This window comes from Bos indicus x Bos taurus, chromosome 6 (assembly GCF_003369695.1).
Source record: "Bos indicus x Bos taurus breed Angus x Brahman F1 hybrid chromosome 6, Bos_hybrid_MaternalHap_v2.0, whole genome shotgun sequence".
NCBI lineage: Eukaryota > Metazoa > Chordata > Mammalia > Artiodactyla > Bovidae > Bos > Bos indicus x Bos taurus.
In genome coordinates, this window is record NC_040081.1 from 3,611,661 (window position 1) to 3,630,068 (window position 18,408).

The following is an 18,408-nucleotide window of genomic DNA, read 5'->3' on the forward strand; positions in this document are numbered from 1 at the left end:
TCCAATTTTTCTCTCTAGCTCCCCAGACTGCTAAGAATTCTGCTGCCTTCTCTGCCCTTGGTGACCTCCTGCCCAAATCTCTTGCCTGGATTCCTGGCCTCTTGCCAGGTACTCAGAATTGGCAAGTGCCCGAAAGGAAAAATCAATTGAAGAATGTCAGCATTCCTCTCCAAGTCTCGTCCTTCTCCAGAATCTGATTGCTCAAGTCTGAGTTTCCCCTGCAGTTCTTCTTTGCCTTCAAACAGGTGCTGTTTTGTATATTTTACGTAGCTTCTCTAGTCATTCTCAGTGGGAGCATTGGCCTTCATCTCAGCTGAAAGCAGAAGTCCTGACATACATTCCTGACATGCGTATCCATATTTTCTCATTTATTCTACTATTAGCAAATATATTATTTAAGAATTATATCTTGTTTTTAATCATATAAATTATTATGTAAATTATATAAATATATATAATTTGTCTCATAATTATAATTTATTCTACTATTTGTTATTATTAACAAATAATAGACTTTAGCCAAGCAATCTACCTACATGCTTGATTTTATGGGTGATTTGTCTTTCACAAGTATGAATTTGTACTTTAATTTAGAATGTCACTATATTAACATCTTTGATCATCTGTTATGTAAATACTTACGGAAGTTTTCATGAATTTATTTAAAAATGAATATTTAATGGTCATAATCACCATATTTTATGTACTGTACATGAATTTTAACAGAGCAACAGAATATATTGGGGAAATATAATTTTTTAAACTGAAGTATAGTTGATTTACAATTTTGTGTTAGTTTCTGGTGTACAGATACATTTTTTTTAATAACTAAAGTTAATTTCAATCTTGAGCTTCCATTTTACTTGGGTGGCATAACCTTAATCTCAGTCGATTTGAGGATCTCCCTAGGGTTGTGTTTAAATAATGAGAGGCTTACATAGTGTCAAGGATGTCATGGTGTCATAGATCCCTCAGGGATGGGAGGGATCTCAGTGTCATCTGTCCATGAAGTATCTGCCCACATGGGCATCACCTGTCCATGATGCCCTGATCCCAGAGTCCATGATCTCTGACATGACGCCATCCTGTCTCCCCATTCAGTGGTCCAGCCTGGCATTTCTTGACCTTCATTCTTATCTGTGAAGTACCCTTTAGGTCCACTGGCTTTCTCTGTCTACTTTGTTTTCACCCTTGAATGCAAAGGAAACTTTCTGGGGATCCTAAGCCAGCCCAGAGGGAAGAAATGATCCCCACTGCCTGGGCATGCTATTTATTTTTTCTGTAGGGCTTTGGTGCCTCCCTAGAACTAGGATCTGACTATCTTTTGGATCGATTTTCAGTTTTAAAGGCGAGATAGAGGTATACTTCACAACTTTCTGTCCCAATATTTTGTTTATGCCATGAGTGCTTTGAATTTTCCTAAAGACATAAATATTTGAAATTCAAAATCCAGGCAGAATTTTCTTTCTGTTGTCCTATGCATTCCCTGGAACCTAGATAACATATTGACCTAGCTGAAAAGGGGAAAATGAAATACTAGAGAGAAAAACAAAGCAAAACATTGGTTACTATTTCAAGAAAGTTACCATGTTACCTGTGTATTCACTTAATAGACTCTTACTTTCTTATTGAACTTCTATTTTATGCCAGGCAATAGGCTAGACTCCAGACTGTCATGATAAATGAGCTGCAGTCCTCAGCACACAAGAAAGAAGCAATTTCAAGATTTCTGGTTAAAATATGGCAGAGTAACCACATGTTTTCTCTCTCCCCAAATTACATAAAATTAACGGTAAAGAGCTTTTTCTTTATTAATAAAAGCCATGAACTTATGAAGGCAAAAAATGAAATAGTTGTAAACAGAGGATATGACAGCAATGGAATGTTGGAAACTAAAGTAGGTGGACCAGTGGGAAAACTGACTTAACAATTGAGCCAAAGCTGGCAGTAAGGAAAGCGAAGAAGGCTGATGTGAACTACAGAATCCCAGGAATACTTACAACTATTAGAATAAGGGTGTAGGAGGTGATGACAATAGGAGGATTAGTTGCAGGCAGGTCTGTAAAAGAAGTTAATTAGCAGCCCAACTTTTACTTTCTTGGTGAGAGTGTGGTTGAGTCCTCTGTGGGAAGCCAGACGAAAATAAAAGCAAAGAAACAGTGAAAAGATGGGAGGTGGGAAGGAGGTTCAAGAGGGAAGGGACATATATATACACCTATGACTGATTCATGTTGTTGTATGTCAGAAACCAACACAACACTGTAAGGAAATTATCCTGCAATTAATCATAAATAAATTTTTTAGAAATTAAAAAATAAATAAAAGAAACAATGAAAAACCAAATCAGATTGCCATACAGGTATGGATAGTCTATTCCAGGCAGTTTTTAAAAATTGTTTTATTTTTAAATATGAGCAGACGGCAGTGTTGCTCAAAATTCTCCAAGCCAAGCTTCAATAGTACATGAACCGTGAACTTCTAGCTGTTCAAGTTGGTTTTAGAAAAGGCAGAGGAACTGGAGATCAAATTGCTAACATCTGCTAAATTATTGAAAAAGCGAGAGAGTTCCAGAAAAACTTCTACTTCTACTTTAATGACTATGCCAAAGACTTTGACGGTGTGGATCACAGCAAACTGTGGAAAATTCCTAAAGAGATGCGAATACCAGACCACCTGACCTGCCTCTTGAGAAATCTGTATGCAGGTCAGGAAGCAACAGTTAGAACTGGACATAAAACAACAAACTGGTTCCAAATAGGGAAAGAAGTACATTAAGGCTGTATATTGTCACCCTGCTTATTTAACTTATATGCAGAGTACACCATGAGAAATGCTGGGCTAGATGAAGCACAAGCTGGGATCAAAATTGCTGGGAGAAATATCAATAACCTCAGATATGCAGATGATACCACCCTTATGGCAGAAAGTGAAGAACTCAAGAGCCTCTTGATGAAAGTGAAGGAAGAGAGTGAAAAAGTTGGCTTAAAGCTCAACATTCAGAAAACTAAGATTGTGGCATCTGATCCCATCATTTAATGGCAAATATATGGGAAAACAGTGTCAGACTTTATTTTGGGGGGCTCCAAAATCATTGCAGATGGTGAATGCAGCCATGAAATTAAAAGACAATTGCTCCTTAGAAGAAAAGCTATGACCAACCTAGACAGCATATTAAAAAGCAGAGACATTACTTTGCCAACAAAGGTCCATCTAGTCAAGCCTATGGTTTTTCCAGCAATCATGTATGGATGTGAGAGTTGGACTGTGAAGAAAGCTGAGCACCAAAGAATTTTGATGCTTTTGAACTGTGGTGTTGGAGAAGACTCTTGAGGTCCCTTGGACTGCAAGGAGATCCAACCAGTCCATCCTATAGGAGATCAGTCCTGGGTGCTCATTGAAAGGACTGATGTTGAAGCTTAAACTTCAATACTTTGGCCACCTGATGAGAAGAGCTGACTCATTGGAAAAGATCTTGATGCTGGATTAAAGGTGGGAGGAGAAGGGGACAACCAAGCATGAGATAGTTGGATGGCATCACCAATTTGATGGACATGAGTTTGAGTAAGCTCCAGGAGTTGGTGATGGACAGGGAGGCCTGGCGTGTTGCAGTCCATGGGGTCGCAAAGAGTTGGACACGACTGAGTGACTGAACTGAACTGAAGCAAGTTAGGGACATTTGTAGTATATGTGAAGGCTTCCCAGGTGGCGCTAATGGCAAAGAATCTGCCTACCAATGCAGGAGACATAAGAGATACCAGTTTAATCCATGGGTGGGGAAGATCTCCTGGGAAGGCATGGCAACCTACTCCAGTATTCTTGCCTGGAAAATCTCATGGACAGAGGAGCCTGGTGGATTACAGTTCTTGGGGTTGCAAGAGTCCAGACAGACTTAGGGAGGAAACCACCACCACGACCACCACCAGTTTCTTAAAAAGAGGTTTTCCCGTAACGTGGTCCTTTTCTGCCTTGGCAAGCTTCCTGTTTTTGCCTTTTCCTGCCTTCCAGCATAGAGCGGAGCGAGGTGCCCTTGTTCCTAATTGCTCCCCTGAAGGCCCAGCTCTCCCGAGTCTGGGCTCAGCGTCCAGTGCTCAGTTCCTCTTCCATAGCCATCCCACCTGTCTCTCAGGCAGCCCCAGTCCGCAACTGTGAAGCCCTTGTCAATATATTTTCCTTCTTCGTCTCTTTTCTCTGCCCAAAGCCCTCCTCCTCCATCCTTAAGGGATTCCTGCACGATGAGTCACACATGGCGCCCTGCCCTCTACCCTAACTACTTTGTTCTGCCTCCAGTTTTTTTTCTGGGGTTTTCTGCTGCGTGGAGCGTCCCTGTCTTGCAGAGTGCTATTAATATTTGGACAGAGCCTGTCCAAAGTGAAGAGAGTTGAATGCTGATTTCCCCACCCAACTCAGCTGAGAACCAGTGGGTATTTATCGTGGCTCAGGGGCTGGGGTTTCCTTTTCTCAAAGGTAGTATTTGGGAAAATATTTGGAAATATTTACTTTGTTCCACTTGCGTGATGTGAAAGCTCTTCATATTTGGTTTCTGAATTCCCAGTTTTCTCCTTCTGCAAGAGAGGTTATCCTTTCAAAAGGGAAACATGATTTGTTTTGGTGTTATGCACTATTTTTTTTAACATCTTTTTAAGATTGAGCTAAAGATGACATACAGTAAAATGAACATAAGTAAATTGTGATTTTTGATAAGTATTTGCACCCATGTAATTATAATAAAATCAAGATACAGAACCTTTCGGTCCTTTCCAGATTTTTTTTTTTTCCTCTTTCAGTTGTTAATAGCTTCAATCCTACAGAAAACTACTCTTGATTTCTATCACCTTAGCTTAGTTTTCATGTTCCCAAACTTCATATAAGTGGGATCAGATAGAATCTTTCTTTTGTTTTGCCTCTTTTTCTTTTGCTCAACACATATTTGAGACTATTCCCTGTTGTTGTGTTCTTTTTTTTACTGCTGAATACCATCCTATTATATGAATATACCACAGTTTATTTATTTATTCTCATTTTGATGATCATTTCAGTTGTTCCTACACACCAGTCTTTAAAATGCAAACTAATTGTATAGAAAGAGTGTTACAGTGGAGTGTGTTCTTCATGAAATCAAAGTTACATCCCTAACTCAGAACAGACTGGTGGTGACCAGTGACAAGAGGAAGTGGGGAGGGGCGAGCAGGGAGGGGATTAGAGATGCAAGCTATTCTGTGTAAAATAAGCTATAAGGGCATGTTATATAACATGTGGAATATAACCAATATATTAATTATACATGGAATATAACCCTTAAAAATTATGAATCACTATATTGTACACCAATATTGTATGCCAGTATTATACTGTACAGCACCTATACATCAATTTTTTAAAATTACATCCCTAGCTGATTATCTAAAATACGGGAATTAGATTCTCTGTATCCTATAGAATCTGATTACTGAAAATAGATGCTTGAATGTCAAACAAGAATGTCCTGGGAATTCCCTGCTGGTCTACAGGTTAGAACACCGCACTCTCACAGCCAACAGCCCGGGTTCCATCCCTGGTTGAAGAACTAAGATCCTGCAAGCCAAGTGGTGTGGCCAAAAAAGAAAAGAAAAACAAAATATATTAATGTTCTCTTAATTTCCATCCTGAGTCTTTAAGGACATATTAAATAATAATAATAGAATTTTGAACTCTTACTTTGCATATTACTGTATGAGCATTAAGTAGTTAATCCACTACTAACCCATAATTAGTTTTACTATGTTTCAAAAAGAAACTGGAGAAATAAAAGGCGGTTGGTTGGTATTGTTTAGACCCCTGAGGACTGAGTTAGGAAGACCAAGCCCCTGCACTTGAAACTTGGGTCTAGAATTTCATTCATGTCGACCTCTGCAAGTAAACTGTTTCAGTTGGTTTTCTATTGCTCTGTCACAAATTATCCCGAAACAACCTTGCTGGCTTACAGCAGTAAATGCTTTTTATTTCCTCATTTCTGTCGGTCAGGAATTCAGGAGCAGCTTAGCCAGATGAGGCTCATTGTCTGTTGTGAGGTTGCCATCAAGGTGTTGGGACACAGGGCCAGAGAAGTCTTTTATTTGTTTGTGGCTTTACTTGGTCTTCGTCGCTGTGCTCGGGCTTTCTCTAGCTGTGGCCCGTTGAGGTGCGCTCTAGTCGTGGTGCGCAGGCTTCTCACTGCGGTGGCTGCTCTTGCTGCCTAGCACAGACTCCAGGTGCACAGGTTTCAGTGGCTGCAGCGTGTGGGCTCAGCAGCTGCAGTTCCCGGCTCTGGAGCACAGGCTCAGGAGTTGCGGTCCACAGGCTTAGTTGGGACTCCCTGATAGCTCAGTTGGTAAAGAATCCACCTGCAATGCAAGACATCCTGGTTCGATTCCTGGGTCGGGAAGATCTACTTGCGAAGGGATAGGCTACCCACTCCAGTAGTCTTGGGCTTCCCTTGTAGCTCAGCTGGTAAAGAATCCGTCCACAATGCTGGAGACCTGGGTTCAATCCCTGGACTGGGAAGATCCCCTGGAGAAGAGAAAGACTACCCATTCCAGTATTCTGGCCTGGAGAATTCCATGGACTGTATAGTCCATGGGGTTGCAAAGAGTCAGACTCAACTTTCACTTTCACAGGCTTAGTTGCTCCATGATGTGTGGGGTCTTCCCCGATCAGAGATAGAACCCATGTCTCCTGCACTGACAGGTGAATTCTTTACCACTGAGCCACCAGGGAAGCCCGTAAGAAGAGTCTTAAGAGAAAAAATTGAGAAGATGCTCAACAGTGGGCCCTGAGGAGGAATAGGAACTCACCAGGAGAGCTAAGAGAATGTAAGGGAGTGTGTTTGAAGCAGGCAGAGGAGGTAAATGCAAAAGATGGAGTTTTAAGTAGTTCATTAGCAAAAAAAATAGAGAGTGTCAGTAAAGTTGGAGAAAAATTTCTGGAAGGCCTTTGTACTTCCTGCTAGAGAATTCGGAATGTTTCCTAGAAGGAATTTGGATTTGCAAAGAATCTATTGATTTTCGGCATGGAGTAACACAATCAGATTTGCATTTAGAAGACAAATTAGAGAGAAGAGAAACTAAGAGGTCAGTAGAAAATGATTGCTGTAGCAAATGAGTAGAAGTGAGCCAGGGCAAGACAGGAAGGGCGTTATTAGAATCTACCACCTTAAATGTGGTGGTGGCAGGGCTGGTTAGGGAAAGTGAAGAACCCAGAAGCATTGCCTGGATTCATCACGAGTGACTGGTTAACAGGGGATTCTTTAACCAGAACAGGGAATGTGAAAAAATCTTGGAGGAAAAATGATGAATTTGGTTTGGATGTGTTGGTTTTATCTATGGCCCATCCTGGCTGAAACATGAGAAGCAAGCAAGTAGCTATGTGAGCCTAGAGCACAGGAGAGAGGTCTGAGCTGCAGATGAAGATGTGGAAGGGTACTTTGGTATGGCTACTATTCCTGACAGAGGAGCCTGGCGGGCTACAATCCATGGGATCGCAGAGTTGTGACTGAGCAGGCACACACACACACACACACACACACACACACACACACACGGAGCAAGTAAAGAGAACACCGGAAGATCTCTCCAAAGCAGCGAAGCAGTGTTTCCTTAAACAGCAAGATTGGGGAAATTTTAAGCTAAGGTTACATACATAGTCATGAACGGGCTTGAGCAGAGGAGAATTCAGCATAGAATTGGGGCATAGGTCAACAGAGGCCAAGCTTTAGTAGATTGAAGTCAGCAAAGGAAGTCAGGAGCCTCCTTCTATCCTCCTCTTGGGTGGGGCTTTATTTCCTGCAGATCTCAAAGATATGTAGCAGATTGTTGTGTGTTCCTTGAGGAGGAGCTAGGGCTCTGTTTAATGCTGAACTATTATTTCTTGTAGCCATATTTTGCCACAAAAACAAAGCTGGTCTCTGAGACAGGAAAATGAAACAGAGAGAGCTAAGAATGTGTGATCAGTCATACTTTTCCTTTACTGACATTTCTTCTTCATCTTTCTTTTTTTTTTTTTTTTTTCTGTTTTAACTTCTATGAATTGATGTGGGAAGGAAGGAAGGATACTGATTCCATAAAGTTGAAACTTGCACTCACTTCCCAAAACCTTGAAGTATGACTAATGACAAGTTCTTAGCTCTCTGCCTTTTTACCTAAACTAGCTTGAGTTGGACCCCACTCTAGTACTGTTGCCCGGAAAATCCCATGGAGGGAGGAGCCTGGTAGGCTGCAGTCCATGCGGTGGCTAAGAGTCAGACACGACTGAGCGACTTCACTTTCACTTTTCACTTGCATGCATTGGAGAAGGAAATGGCAACCCACTCCAGTGTTCTTGCCTGGAGAATCCCATAGACGGAGAAGCCTGGTGGGCTGCCGTCTATGGGGTTACACAGAGTCGGACACGACTGAGCAACTTAGTAGTAATAGTAGTAGTAGCTTGACTTGGATTTCTGTCAATTGCAACTAAGAGAGTCCTGATTTAAACAGCTTTGTTAATTTAGCCTGAGAAGAAGCTAGTGAAAGGAAAAGATTTAAATATAGGTGGGAATAAGATCACAGTCCTGGAGAATGAACTTTAAATCTTAGAACAAATAGGAAGAGGGTCCTCTCACCCGTGAATGAGGAGGTAAGAATGGGTATGGGCCAAGATGCGTTTGTAGGTGTAGGGTGAGAATTTAGGGCAAGTAGACTTGCAGAGTAGGAATTAAGATCATCTGCTGGGAGAAAGGGTGAGGGCGAGGGTGTAAAGGAGAGCACTGAAGATCAAATATGATGCGGGATGGTAAGAGAGAGGCCCAAGCAGGGACATGTTAAAGCTGAGGGCCCAGTTGAGACTGATGCCTCCAAACTGGTTTTTTCGCTGATCTATTGTGTGATTTTGTTGTGTCTAACTGTGCTCAGCAGCATGCATATAGTGATACCCTGTGGGGCTCCTGGGCGGGGCCTTTGTGTCTCCCATTTCTTTGATTATGGGAAACAGCCTTCATGCAGTCTTCATGACCTTCCCTGAGTTCCAATGGGCAGATTCAAGTAGTTGTTCATTAGGGAAGGGAGAGAATGAGAGGGCAAGGAGAAACAGTCAAGAGCAACGGGGGCAAGGTCCTATTTCCCCATCAGTGGAGACACACAGTATCTCTGAGCTATTTTGCAGATATTTAAACCCTCTCCAGGTAGAAGAAGTTAATGATTCATGATGCTATGCTGCCACAAGCATGTGAAACCCCAGACTAGTTGGACCTGAAGGTTGATGATGTGGGCTCCTACTTACCACCTCATTCTTCTGAAGAATGTTCACATGGGCTTCCTTGGTGCTCTAGTGGTTAAGAATCTACCTGCCAACTCACGGGACATGGGTTCCATCCCTGATCCTGGAAGACTGCACATGCCACAGAGTGGCTAAGCCCCTACTCCACAACTACTGAGCCCACGCACCTAGAGCCTATGTCCTGCAACGGGAGGGGCAGCCATAATGGGAAGACTGCCCTCTGCAACTAGATGGTAGTCCCTGCTCACCGCAACTAGAGAAGGCCCACAGGGAGCACTGAAGACCGAGCATAGCCATATAGCAATACATTTAAAAAATGCCCATGAGCTGATCACGCCCTCTTTGAACAATTACTATAAAAGTTGGCACTATTTTCCCCAAACATATGGTTTTGAGAGCAGGAGCCTGCTATGTCCCCCTTTGCCTCGGGAGGCAATAGATCTATCTTTTTCTACTTCACCCAAAGGTCTGTCTAGTCAAAGCTATGGTTTTACCAGTAGTCATGTATGGATGTGACAGTTGGACCATAAAGAAGGCTGAGTACCAAAGAATTGATGCTTTTGAACTGTGGTGTTGAAGAGGACTCTTGAGAGTCCCTTGGAAGAAGATCCAACCAGTCCATCCTAAAGGAAATCAATCCTGAATATTCATAGGAAAGACTGATCCTGAAGCTGAAACTCCAATACTTTGGCCACCTGATGCAAAGAACTGACTCAGTGGAAAAGACCCTGATGCTGGGAAAGATTAAAGGTGGGAGGAGAAGGGGACAACAAAGGATGAGATGGTTGGATGGCATTACCGACTCGATGGACTTGGGTTTGGGTGGACTCCAGGACCTGGTGATGGACAGGGAGGCCTGGCGTGCTACAGTCTTTGGGGTCGCAAAGAGTTAGACACAACTGAGTGACTGAACTGAACTGAACTTCACCCAAAACTCTGTCTCTGAGATTTGATTTGGCACTGGTGTACAGAGAAGCTGAGCTTTCAGCGTTGATAGGGGCGTATGACGGTGGGATAGTGGTCAGCAGGACGTGTGAAGAGAGTAGGCAGACTGAAGGAAAGTGACAAGATGGTGGGGGGGCAGTCAACAGGCCGTAGGTAGAATGGAGAAGAAACAAAGCAGGAGAAAGGATGGACAGCAGCCTGGGTGGAAAGAGAGGCTAGCGGTGGGTGAAGCCTGAGAACACTAGCAGATTTATGATTGGAATGGTAAGAAAACGTGGAGGACAGGAGGGAGCCGCTGGGGTGAGAAATAGTAAGTAAGGTATTAGAGGAGGAACCGTGGAGAGGATAGCAGTGTTCGGGGTGTGACACAGTGAGCCCTCATGCCCATCTCATCCAAATAGTCAGACTGCATGAAGGGGAAAGAAGGAACTCTGCTTCCATCCATCATGTGCCTTAATATCTCTGTTAGGCTGACTTCTGGGAAGGACAACCCCCTCAGCCCCCTAATCACACAAACATACCCACCTTGCAAAGCTTTCCTTGTTTCAAGCCTACTTTCTTCTCTTGCCTCCTACCCTAAAGTTAACAAGATTCTGCTGTGTCATCTCCATTTAATGTTAGACGGAGCACTATAATTAGATTCTTTTTTTTTTTTTTCCAATGTAAATTACTGTATCCTTAGTGCCAATGACAGGATGTAACACAAAATAAAGTCATTGAATGAATGAAGATAAAGTTCAGATAAAGAAACCAGTGCTGAGAGGACTTAACACTGACCCTAGAAGTGGGGGTGGGCTGGGTATAGGGGGCCAGTGCTGAGAAGCTGTCTGTTGATAGGTAAAGCCTGCCTCAGTGGAGCAGTGGATTCATAGGGATTTAATTTGGGATTCTGAGGGAGACGGGTAGGGACTGAATCATCAGCATGGAATAGATGAGGGTGGGGTTTAGTGGTAAGAGGTTTTGGAAGGAGGAAGAGTAATCAGAAGTTGAAACCAGCACTTCTGTTATTTTTAAACTTTAAAAAAGTTAACACATGTGATCCTAACCACCACTCCAAATTAGGAAAAATCAAATCATTGTCTGAAGCCACACATGAATAAGATCATGAAACAAAACTTCACCCACCCGGAGATGAGTCCTCTCCAGAATTCAGAATCCCAGTCTGACAATATATTTATTCCACTGGCAAAATTCTCACTTACAAGGTTTCCTTTTAACTTTTTTCCTTGTTTTCCTCATCTTTCTGAATATCACCAGCTTGCAGTTAATAACCAACACCACAGTGGATTCATTCAGCCATTCACTCATTTATTCGAAACATTCACCAAACTGTCACTCAGTAGGTACTAAGTGCTAAGGGCACTGTGCTAGGTGCTGGGGATTTAGCAATGAGCAAGAGGGACAGGATGCTTGTCCATTTATAAATATGCTGAGTACTTCTGTGGTTCTTTTTACTAATTTCTCTGAAGATTTAACCAGGCTTAATTACACATTCTGCCTGAAAGATTCCTTTAAGAATCTTTTTTACATAATTATTTACCTAAGACCTACATTCCAGTCTCCTGCTAAGGAAATTGACTTAGCTTTTACTGAATAAACACAAATATTGTTTTGAATAAAAGCAGTGGAAGGACTTCTGAAGCTAAAAATCTCCCGAGGAGTCTCTGCTTTTAGTTTTTGGTGAGCATGTGGATCTCAATAAGAGGAAAATGAAGAAGTCTCCTAATAATTTCACATTGTTGGCTCAGGATGTTTCTCTGGACCTGTTTCCCCAGGAGACGTTACAACCACTTCAAATATAAAGGGAAAGATTGGGGAGCCACTAGAATGCTGGCTATGTTCAGTATCACTTCTGGGAGAGAAAAGTGATGGTGAAAATGGATGGGGTAGAATCTGCAGAACAATGTGCCCTCCCCTCCTCTCTCACCCAGAAAGTTCAGGGATGGACAAGATGAGGCCAGGCAGGGGGCTTGAGTTCAGGTTGAGATGTTGCTTCTGATGCCTTTGGCCCCAGCACATGGGGCCTGCGGGGGCCTGCATATTGAGAGGAGGGTAGAGCGTGGGAGTCTCCTATAGCTGTATGTGATGGAGGCCACTGGTGGGAGACTCCAGTGCAGAAGGGTAGGAGGGAACCAGGAAGCATCAGGTTAGCCCTGGAGAGTTGGGGCCTGTCAGGTCTGAGGGATCATCTGCAGATAGGATGGGTCATGCTGCAGGGGAGCAGTAGGACCATCAGAGATTCATTTGTTATAAATGCGAAGGGGGGCATCTGAACCATCAGGTTAGGGGCTGAGAATTACCCGGTTTTTCAAAGGAGGAACACCTTTGCTAGGCATTTTTACAGATTCAGTTCAGTTCAGTTCAATTCAGTCGCTCAGTTGTGTCCGACTCTTTGCGACTCCATGAACCGCAGCATGCCAGGGCTCCCTGTCCATCACCAACTCCCAGAGCCTACCCAAACCCATGTCCATTGTGTCAGTGATGCCATCCAACCATCTCATCCTCTGTCATCCCCTTCTCCTCCTGCCCTCAATTTTACCCAGCATCAGGGTCTTTTCAAATGAGTCAGCTCTTCCCATCAGGTGGCCAAAGTATTTCCGTTTCAGCTTCAACATCAGTCCCTCCAGTGAACACCCAGGACTGATCTCCTTTAGAATGGACTGGTTGGATCTCCTTGCAGTTCAAGGGACTCTCAAGAGTCTTCTCCAACACCACAGTTCAAAAGCATCAATTCTGTGGTGCTCAACTTTATAGTCCAAGTCTCACATCCATACATGACTACTGGAAAAACATAGGTTTGACTAGAGGGACCTTTGTTGGCAAAGTAATGTCTTTGCTTTTTAATGTGCTGTCTAGGTTGGTCGTAACTTTTCTTCCAAGGAGTAAGCGTCTTTTAATTTCATGGCTACAGTCACTATCTACAGTGATTTTGGAGCCCCCCAAAAGAAAGTCAGCCACTATTTCCACTGTTTCCCCATCTATTTGCCATGAAATGATGGGACCAGATGCCACGATCTTAGTTTGAATGTTGAGCTTTAAGCCAACTTTTTCACTCTCCTCTTTCACTTTCATCAAGAGGCTCTTTTTAGTTCTTCTTCACTTTCTGCCATAAGGGTGGTGTCATCTGCATATCTGAGGTTATTGATATTTCTCCCGGCAATCTTGATTCTAGCTTGTACTTCTTCTAGCCCAGCGTTTCTCATGATGTGCTCTGCATAGAAGTTAAATAAGCAGGGTGACAATATACAGCCTTGATGTACTCCTTTCCCTGTTTGGAACTAGTCTGTTGTTCCATGTCCAGTTCTAACTGTTGCTTCTTGACCTACATACAGATTTCTCAAGAGGCAGGTCAGGCGGTCTGGTATTCCCATCTCTTTCAGAATTTTCCACAGTTTGTGGTGATTCACATAGTCAAAGGCTTTGGCATAGTCAATAAAGCAGAAATAGATGTTCTTCTGGAAGTCTCTTGCTTTTTTGATAATAGAGTGGATGTTGGCAATTTGATCTCTGGTTCCTCTGCCTTTTCTAAAACCAGCTTGAACAGCTGGAAGTTCACATTTCATGTACTGTTGAAGCCTGGTTTGGAGAATTTTGAGCATTACTTTGTTAGCGTGTGAGATGAGTACAATTGTGCAGTAGTTTGAGCTTTTACCACACAGAGTCGGACATGACTGAGTGACTGAACCGGACTTCTGACACCAACTGCATTTTGATTGTGCTTTATATATCTCTTAAAATTTAGTTTGTTGTTCCATTGTAGTATCTGTATTCATGCTCTGTCTATAATACTAAGGGCTAGATTCTTATGTAGACCTTTTCTACAGATGCCTAGTAAATTGTTGTCAAATATGATATCAATCCAGGTTTCTTGTCAAGTCTCTCAGAAACTCCTCAGATCACCTTTGCAAAACAATGCTCCCTTCAGCCTGATTCCCCAGCCCCACTTTATTTTCCTTATAGAAAACTTCATACTGGACATAAGTATTATTTTATCGTCTGTCTCCTGCACAGAATGTATGACCTGTGAGGGCAGGCACTTTGTTTCATTTATTGCATCATCCTACCCCCAGTGCCTAGGACTATGCCTGATCCAGAGTAGGAGTTGAATAGATACACGTGGCCGAAAGTGAAAGAAATACCAACTGAGTATATATATCAAAATACTGTTTAATAATTCACTGACTCTATCATTATTTAGCTGCAGGACACAGAGCAAATTGTTAACCTACAATAGGCATCATTCTATAAAATCAACAACATTGTTAAGAACAGAATCACTGAGGTCTGGTGGCATTCCATTATTTTCACAGTAGAAAGTGAGAAAGACCATAAGGAAAAGGACTTTAAATAAGTGAATGTGTGAGAAGAGAATGCTGCAGGCCTCGCTGAAGGAGCTCCTCTTGGTGAAGTTCAGTAAAATGAAAAGCATTACTGCGGAGATATAGATGCAGAACGCAGGGCTGCCTTCACACTCCTGCACCTGTCTACAGTGCTCAGGGAGAGGTTCAAATTAGGCAGCGTGAGGCCACTGTAGAGACGCTGGGCTGCCTGAGAAGAGGCTTCCAGGGAAGAGGAAAGGCAAGCTGAAAGAGGAGAGGGAGAGAGAGAGAGAGAGAGAGAGAAGTTTTATCCATACAAAGAACCACACTAGTTCTACATTTATTAATAATTTATGAGAAAAACCTCTTTATTCCCCAAAGCAGACTAGCTTCTTATCTATCTTGTATCGCCACAGGACTTTGCTCTTCTGATCCTAGAACACATTACTGTGTCTAGAGTTGCAAGCTCTGTGCTCTTGCCTCCTGGAGCCCACTCCAGTGTCTCCCCTCCCCGAGGCCTGCGAGTCTGAGAAAGGCACGGTCTTGGTGTCTGCCTTCTCTGCATCAGCCTACTACAGTATCCTTTCGTGTCTGTCTTTGTCTCTGTCCACCACCGCCCCCAACAGATATTCATATATTTTACGTTTAATTAATAATAGGAAATAGCCCAAATTTAAGTTATTTGAAGGTTCTAGGCTGGTTCTCGAAGGCAATGGCACCCCACTCCAGTACTCTTGCCTGGAAAATCCCATGGGCGGAGGAGCCTGGTGGGCTGCAGTCCATGGGGGTCGCTAAGAGCCGGACAGGACTGAGCGATTTCACTTTCACTTTCCTGCATTGGAGAAGGAAATGGCAACCCACTCCAGTGTTCTTGCCTGGAGAATCCCAGGGATGACGGAGCCTGGTGGGCTGCCGTCTGTGGGGTCGCACAGAGTCGGACACGGCTGAAGCGACGTAGCAGCAGCAGCAGCAGGCTGGTTCTGAGTATAGAAACTGACCCCAGGCGGAGGTTTTGAAATTTCCCAAGTAAGACACCAAATAAAAGACATGGCTATCTAACAAGCAAGCAGTGACACTTTTTATGTTTTTTTAAACAAAAATAAACTTGGGAATTTTAGACCGTGGTCAAAGACGCAATCTTCTAGACGGCAGTGACTGTCTGGTCTTCCAAAAAGATGCGCATGCACCGTGACGTCCGAGCACTGGGTGAGGCCCACGTTCCTGCGGCCACGGAGCGGAGGAACATCCCCCACGCCAAACTCGGAGTCCTACACTGTTCCCGACGGCCTCCTCGCTGCACGAAGGCCAGACTTTCCCCGGTGCCCTGCGGAGCCGAGCCCCCTCCGGGTTTCAAAGCAGCGGCGGCCGGGCTCCACCCAGGCTGTGAGGACTGGGAGCAGCCGCGCCCCACGCAGGCGCACTGAGGCCCGAGGCGGTCGGGGGCGCGCAGGGGCGGTGCGGGGAGCGCCCGGCAGGGCTGGGCTGGGCCGGGCGGGGCCCGACCGAGCCGCTGTGTTTCCGTTGCCTGGAGCCGCCAGCAAGCAGCTGCCGCGGCGTCCTCCGCTCACCCTCGCCGACTCTGCGCGCCCCGTCGCTCTCCCCGCAGTTCGGGTCTGGGTGAGTGAACGCTCGCCGCGCCCGCAGAGGGAGCGGGGGCGCCGGACGGGCGCGGCCGCTGGGCCGACAGCGGTCTCCGGTTGTGGGGAGGACGGGGCGCCGGGGGGCTGTCTAGGCGCCTCGAGGAGGTGTCTGGCCCGCTGAAGCCGCGGTCTTTTTCTTCTGTTGCAGTCCTGTGTCGCTCACCTTCTCCTGACCTGGGCAGGCGCCATGGCACAGGTAAGGGCCGTGCGTCCCCGCGCAGCGCTCGGATTTACCAACTTTGTAAACTGCTCAGGAGTTCCAGAATTTGTTGGAAAGTCAGAAAAGTTTAGGAGTAAACTGAATCTGCCTGCGGGAAATCTTCTATTCCCGTTTCGTTCCCCCTTTGCTCCCCTGACTGGGAAAAGTCCACCGGAACCTGCTCCCACCCGGCGCTGCAGCCCGCGGGCGCAGCCGCCGGTGACGTGGCCGGATTTTTGTGCGCTTTTTTTTCGTGAGTAAATGTGTGAAAGGGAGCCTTTCAGAAAGCTCAGAGTTGCTGAAGTTAGAACCAAAGCAAATGCAGCTCACTGGCCATGTGATGCGAACGCATTTCTTTTTTCTTTTGACTTTATTTTCTGTAACTTTTTTGTACTTCAATACTAGGGGTGGGCGTTGGCTTTTTCTAGTAGAGTTGTAGTGGAGCTTTTTCCTATTGCTCAACCTAGCCTCACCCAAAGGAACTGATTCCACCCGGCCCCATGCCAAAAGATTAAACCAAAGAGCTGCTTTTCCTAAGTAACGAACTCGTGCAACGAGTTCTGAATTGAATCTGCCTTGGGACTGTTTCAGAATTTGATTACCTAATAATATTGCTTTCTTTGCTGTGCATACATTTATCAAAAGTGTAGGGAAGAGAAAGTCGTCTAAAGACTGTGTCATACAGTCTTCAATATACAGTGAATAAAAAAATCGATACTTAAGACAGCTCCACCCCGAAACTAATTTCACAGAGCTCATCGATCTAACTGGCTTGTTAAGAGTCCAGAAACTTTTATTTAAACAAGTGTTTAAACTGCTCAAACAATGCCCTCTTTCATGTATAGTTCACTTAAAAAAAAAATCAGATCGACTTACCAAAATTGAAAGTTTTCATAGTCTTCTCCAAGAGAAAATGGGAGGATTAAAAGAAGTTAGTAATTTTATTAAATTTATACAGTACTTCCATTCTTCCTCTTTTGCACTTAAGAATTACAGCAAACCAATTCTCATATTACTTCAAGTGGAAACTTTGGTTTAGATTCTTAACCATATAGAGGATACTTTTATATGGGATTAACTTCGCTGAGAATTATTTTTCCTATCTTGATATGCTGGTGTCGATGTAAATGATGATTTCGCAAGCATCAGAGAATAATTCTCTTTATTTTAGCTCATTCGGCTGTTTCTCTTATCTCTTTTGTAAGATTACCCAGTGATTCCTGAAGTTTTCCAATCAATGCCTTTAATTATGTAGACTCCTTACCCAAAATAGCATAAATGAACATATTTTTCCAAATGTGGATATTAATAATTGCAAAGAATATTATTGTAATTACATTAATTAAAAATAATGTAAAAATAATGTAAAAGCCTTTGTATATGCAAAACCTGGGAGATTGGTGACTTGTATTATAGAATTTTGTTATGTGATCTCTATTACAATATAACAGGACTGTTTTCTAGCCAAGTCAGTGTTTAGTTATCATAAAAGTTACAAGTAATGTTAAGAAATACAGTGTTGAATTTTACAGTAACTTTGTTACTATCCTTGGAAACCATGGAAGTGAAATAGTTTGTTAGAATATTTAAGATGGGAGTTTTGTTGGCTTTGTACTTAACATTTGATGATGTGCAGAATGTGCACATTATGGTATTGCACTTTGCTGCTGCTGCTGCTGCTAAGTCGCTTCAGTCGTGTCTGACTCTGTGCGACCCCATAGACAGCAGCCCACCAGGCTCCCCCATCCCTGGGATTCTCCAGGCAAGAACACTGGAGTGGGTTGCCATTGCCTTCTCTGGGAATTGCACTTTAACTGTCTAAAATTTCCTTTGGGCTCTGACGTAATTGTAGGAAAGCTGAAGTACTTCAGTGTTAGGTTTCAAACAGTTTCCATGGTAGTTCCATTTGTTGATGTGTGATTTGGGAACCAGAGGCCTCCACTCTGTGGCCATCTGTAGAGTAATGGAATCATGCCTGAGTTGAGGAGGTGCACATTCTGGCAATTTAAAATGTATTATTAAATGTGAGTGTCTCTTATTT

The 18,408-nt window shown here is 43.6% G+C and overlaps 1 protein-coding gene across 2 annotated transcripts in view; it reads left to right on the top strand.

Annotated features, from left to right (window-relative positions):
• The first annotated feature begins 15,748 nt into the window (after window positions 1-15,748).
• Window positions 15,749-18,408, top strand: part of ANXA5 (annexin A5) — a 33,242-nt gene continuing 30,582 nt past the window's right edge. For both annotated transcript variants that reach the window (XM_027543699.1, XM_027543698.1), the window contains exons 1-2: window positions 15,749-16,145; window positions 16,317-16,364. Coding sequence is in view for 1 of the 2 variants with exons in the window: in XM_027543698.1 (XP_027399499.1) it covers window positions 16,356-16,364 (9 nt within the window). In the remaining variant the exon portion in view is untranslated. The remainder of the gene's footprint in view (window positions 16,146-16,316; window positions 16,365-18,408) is intronic.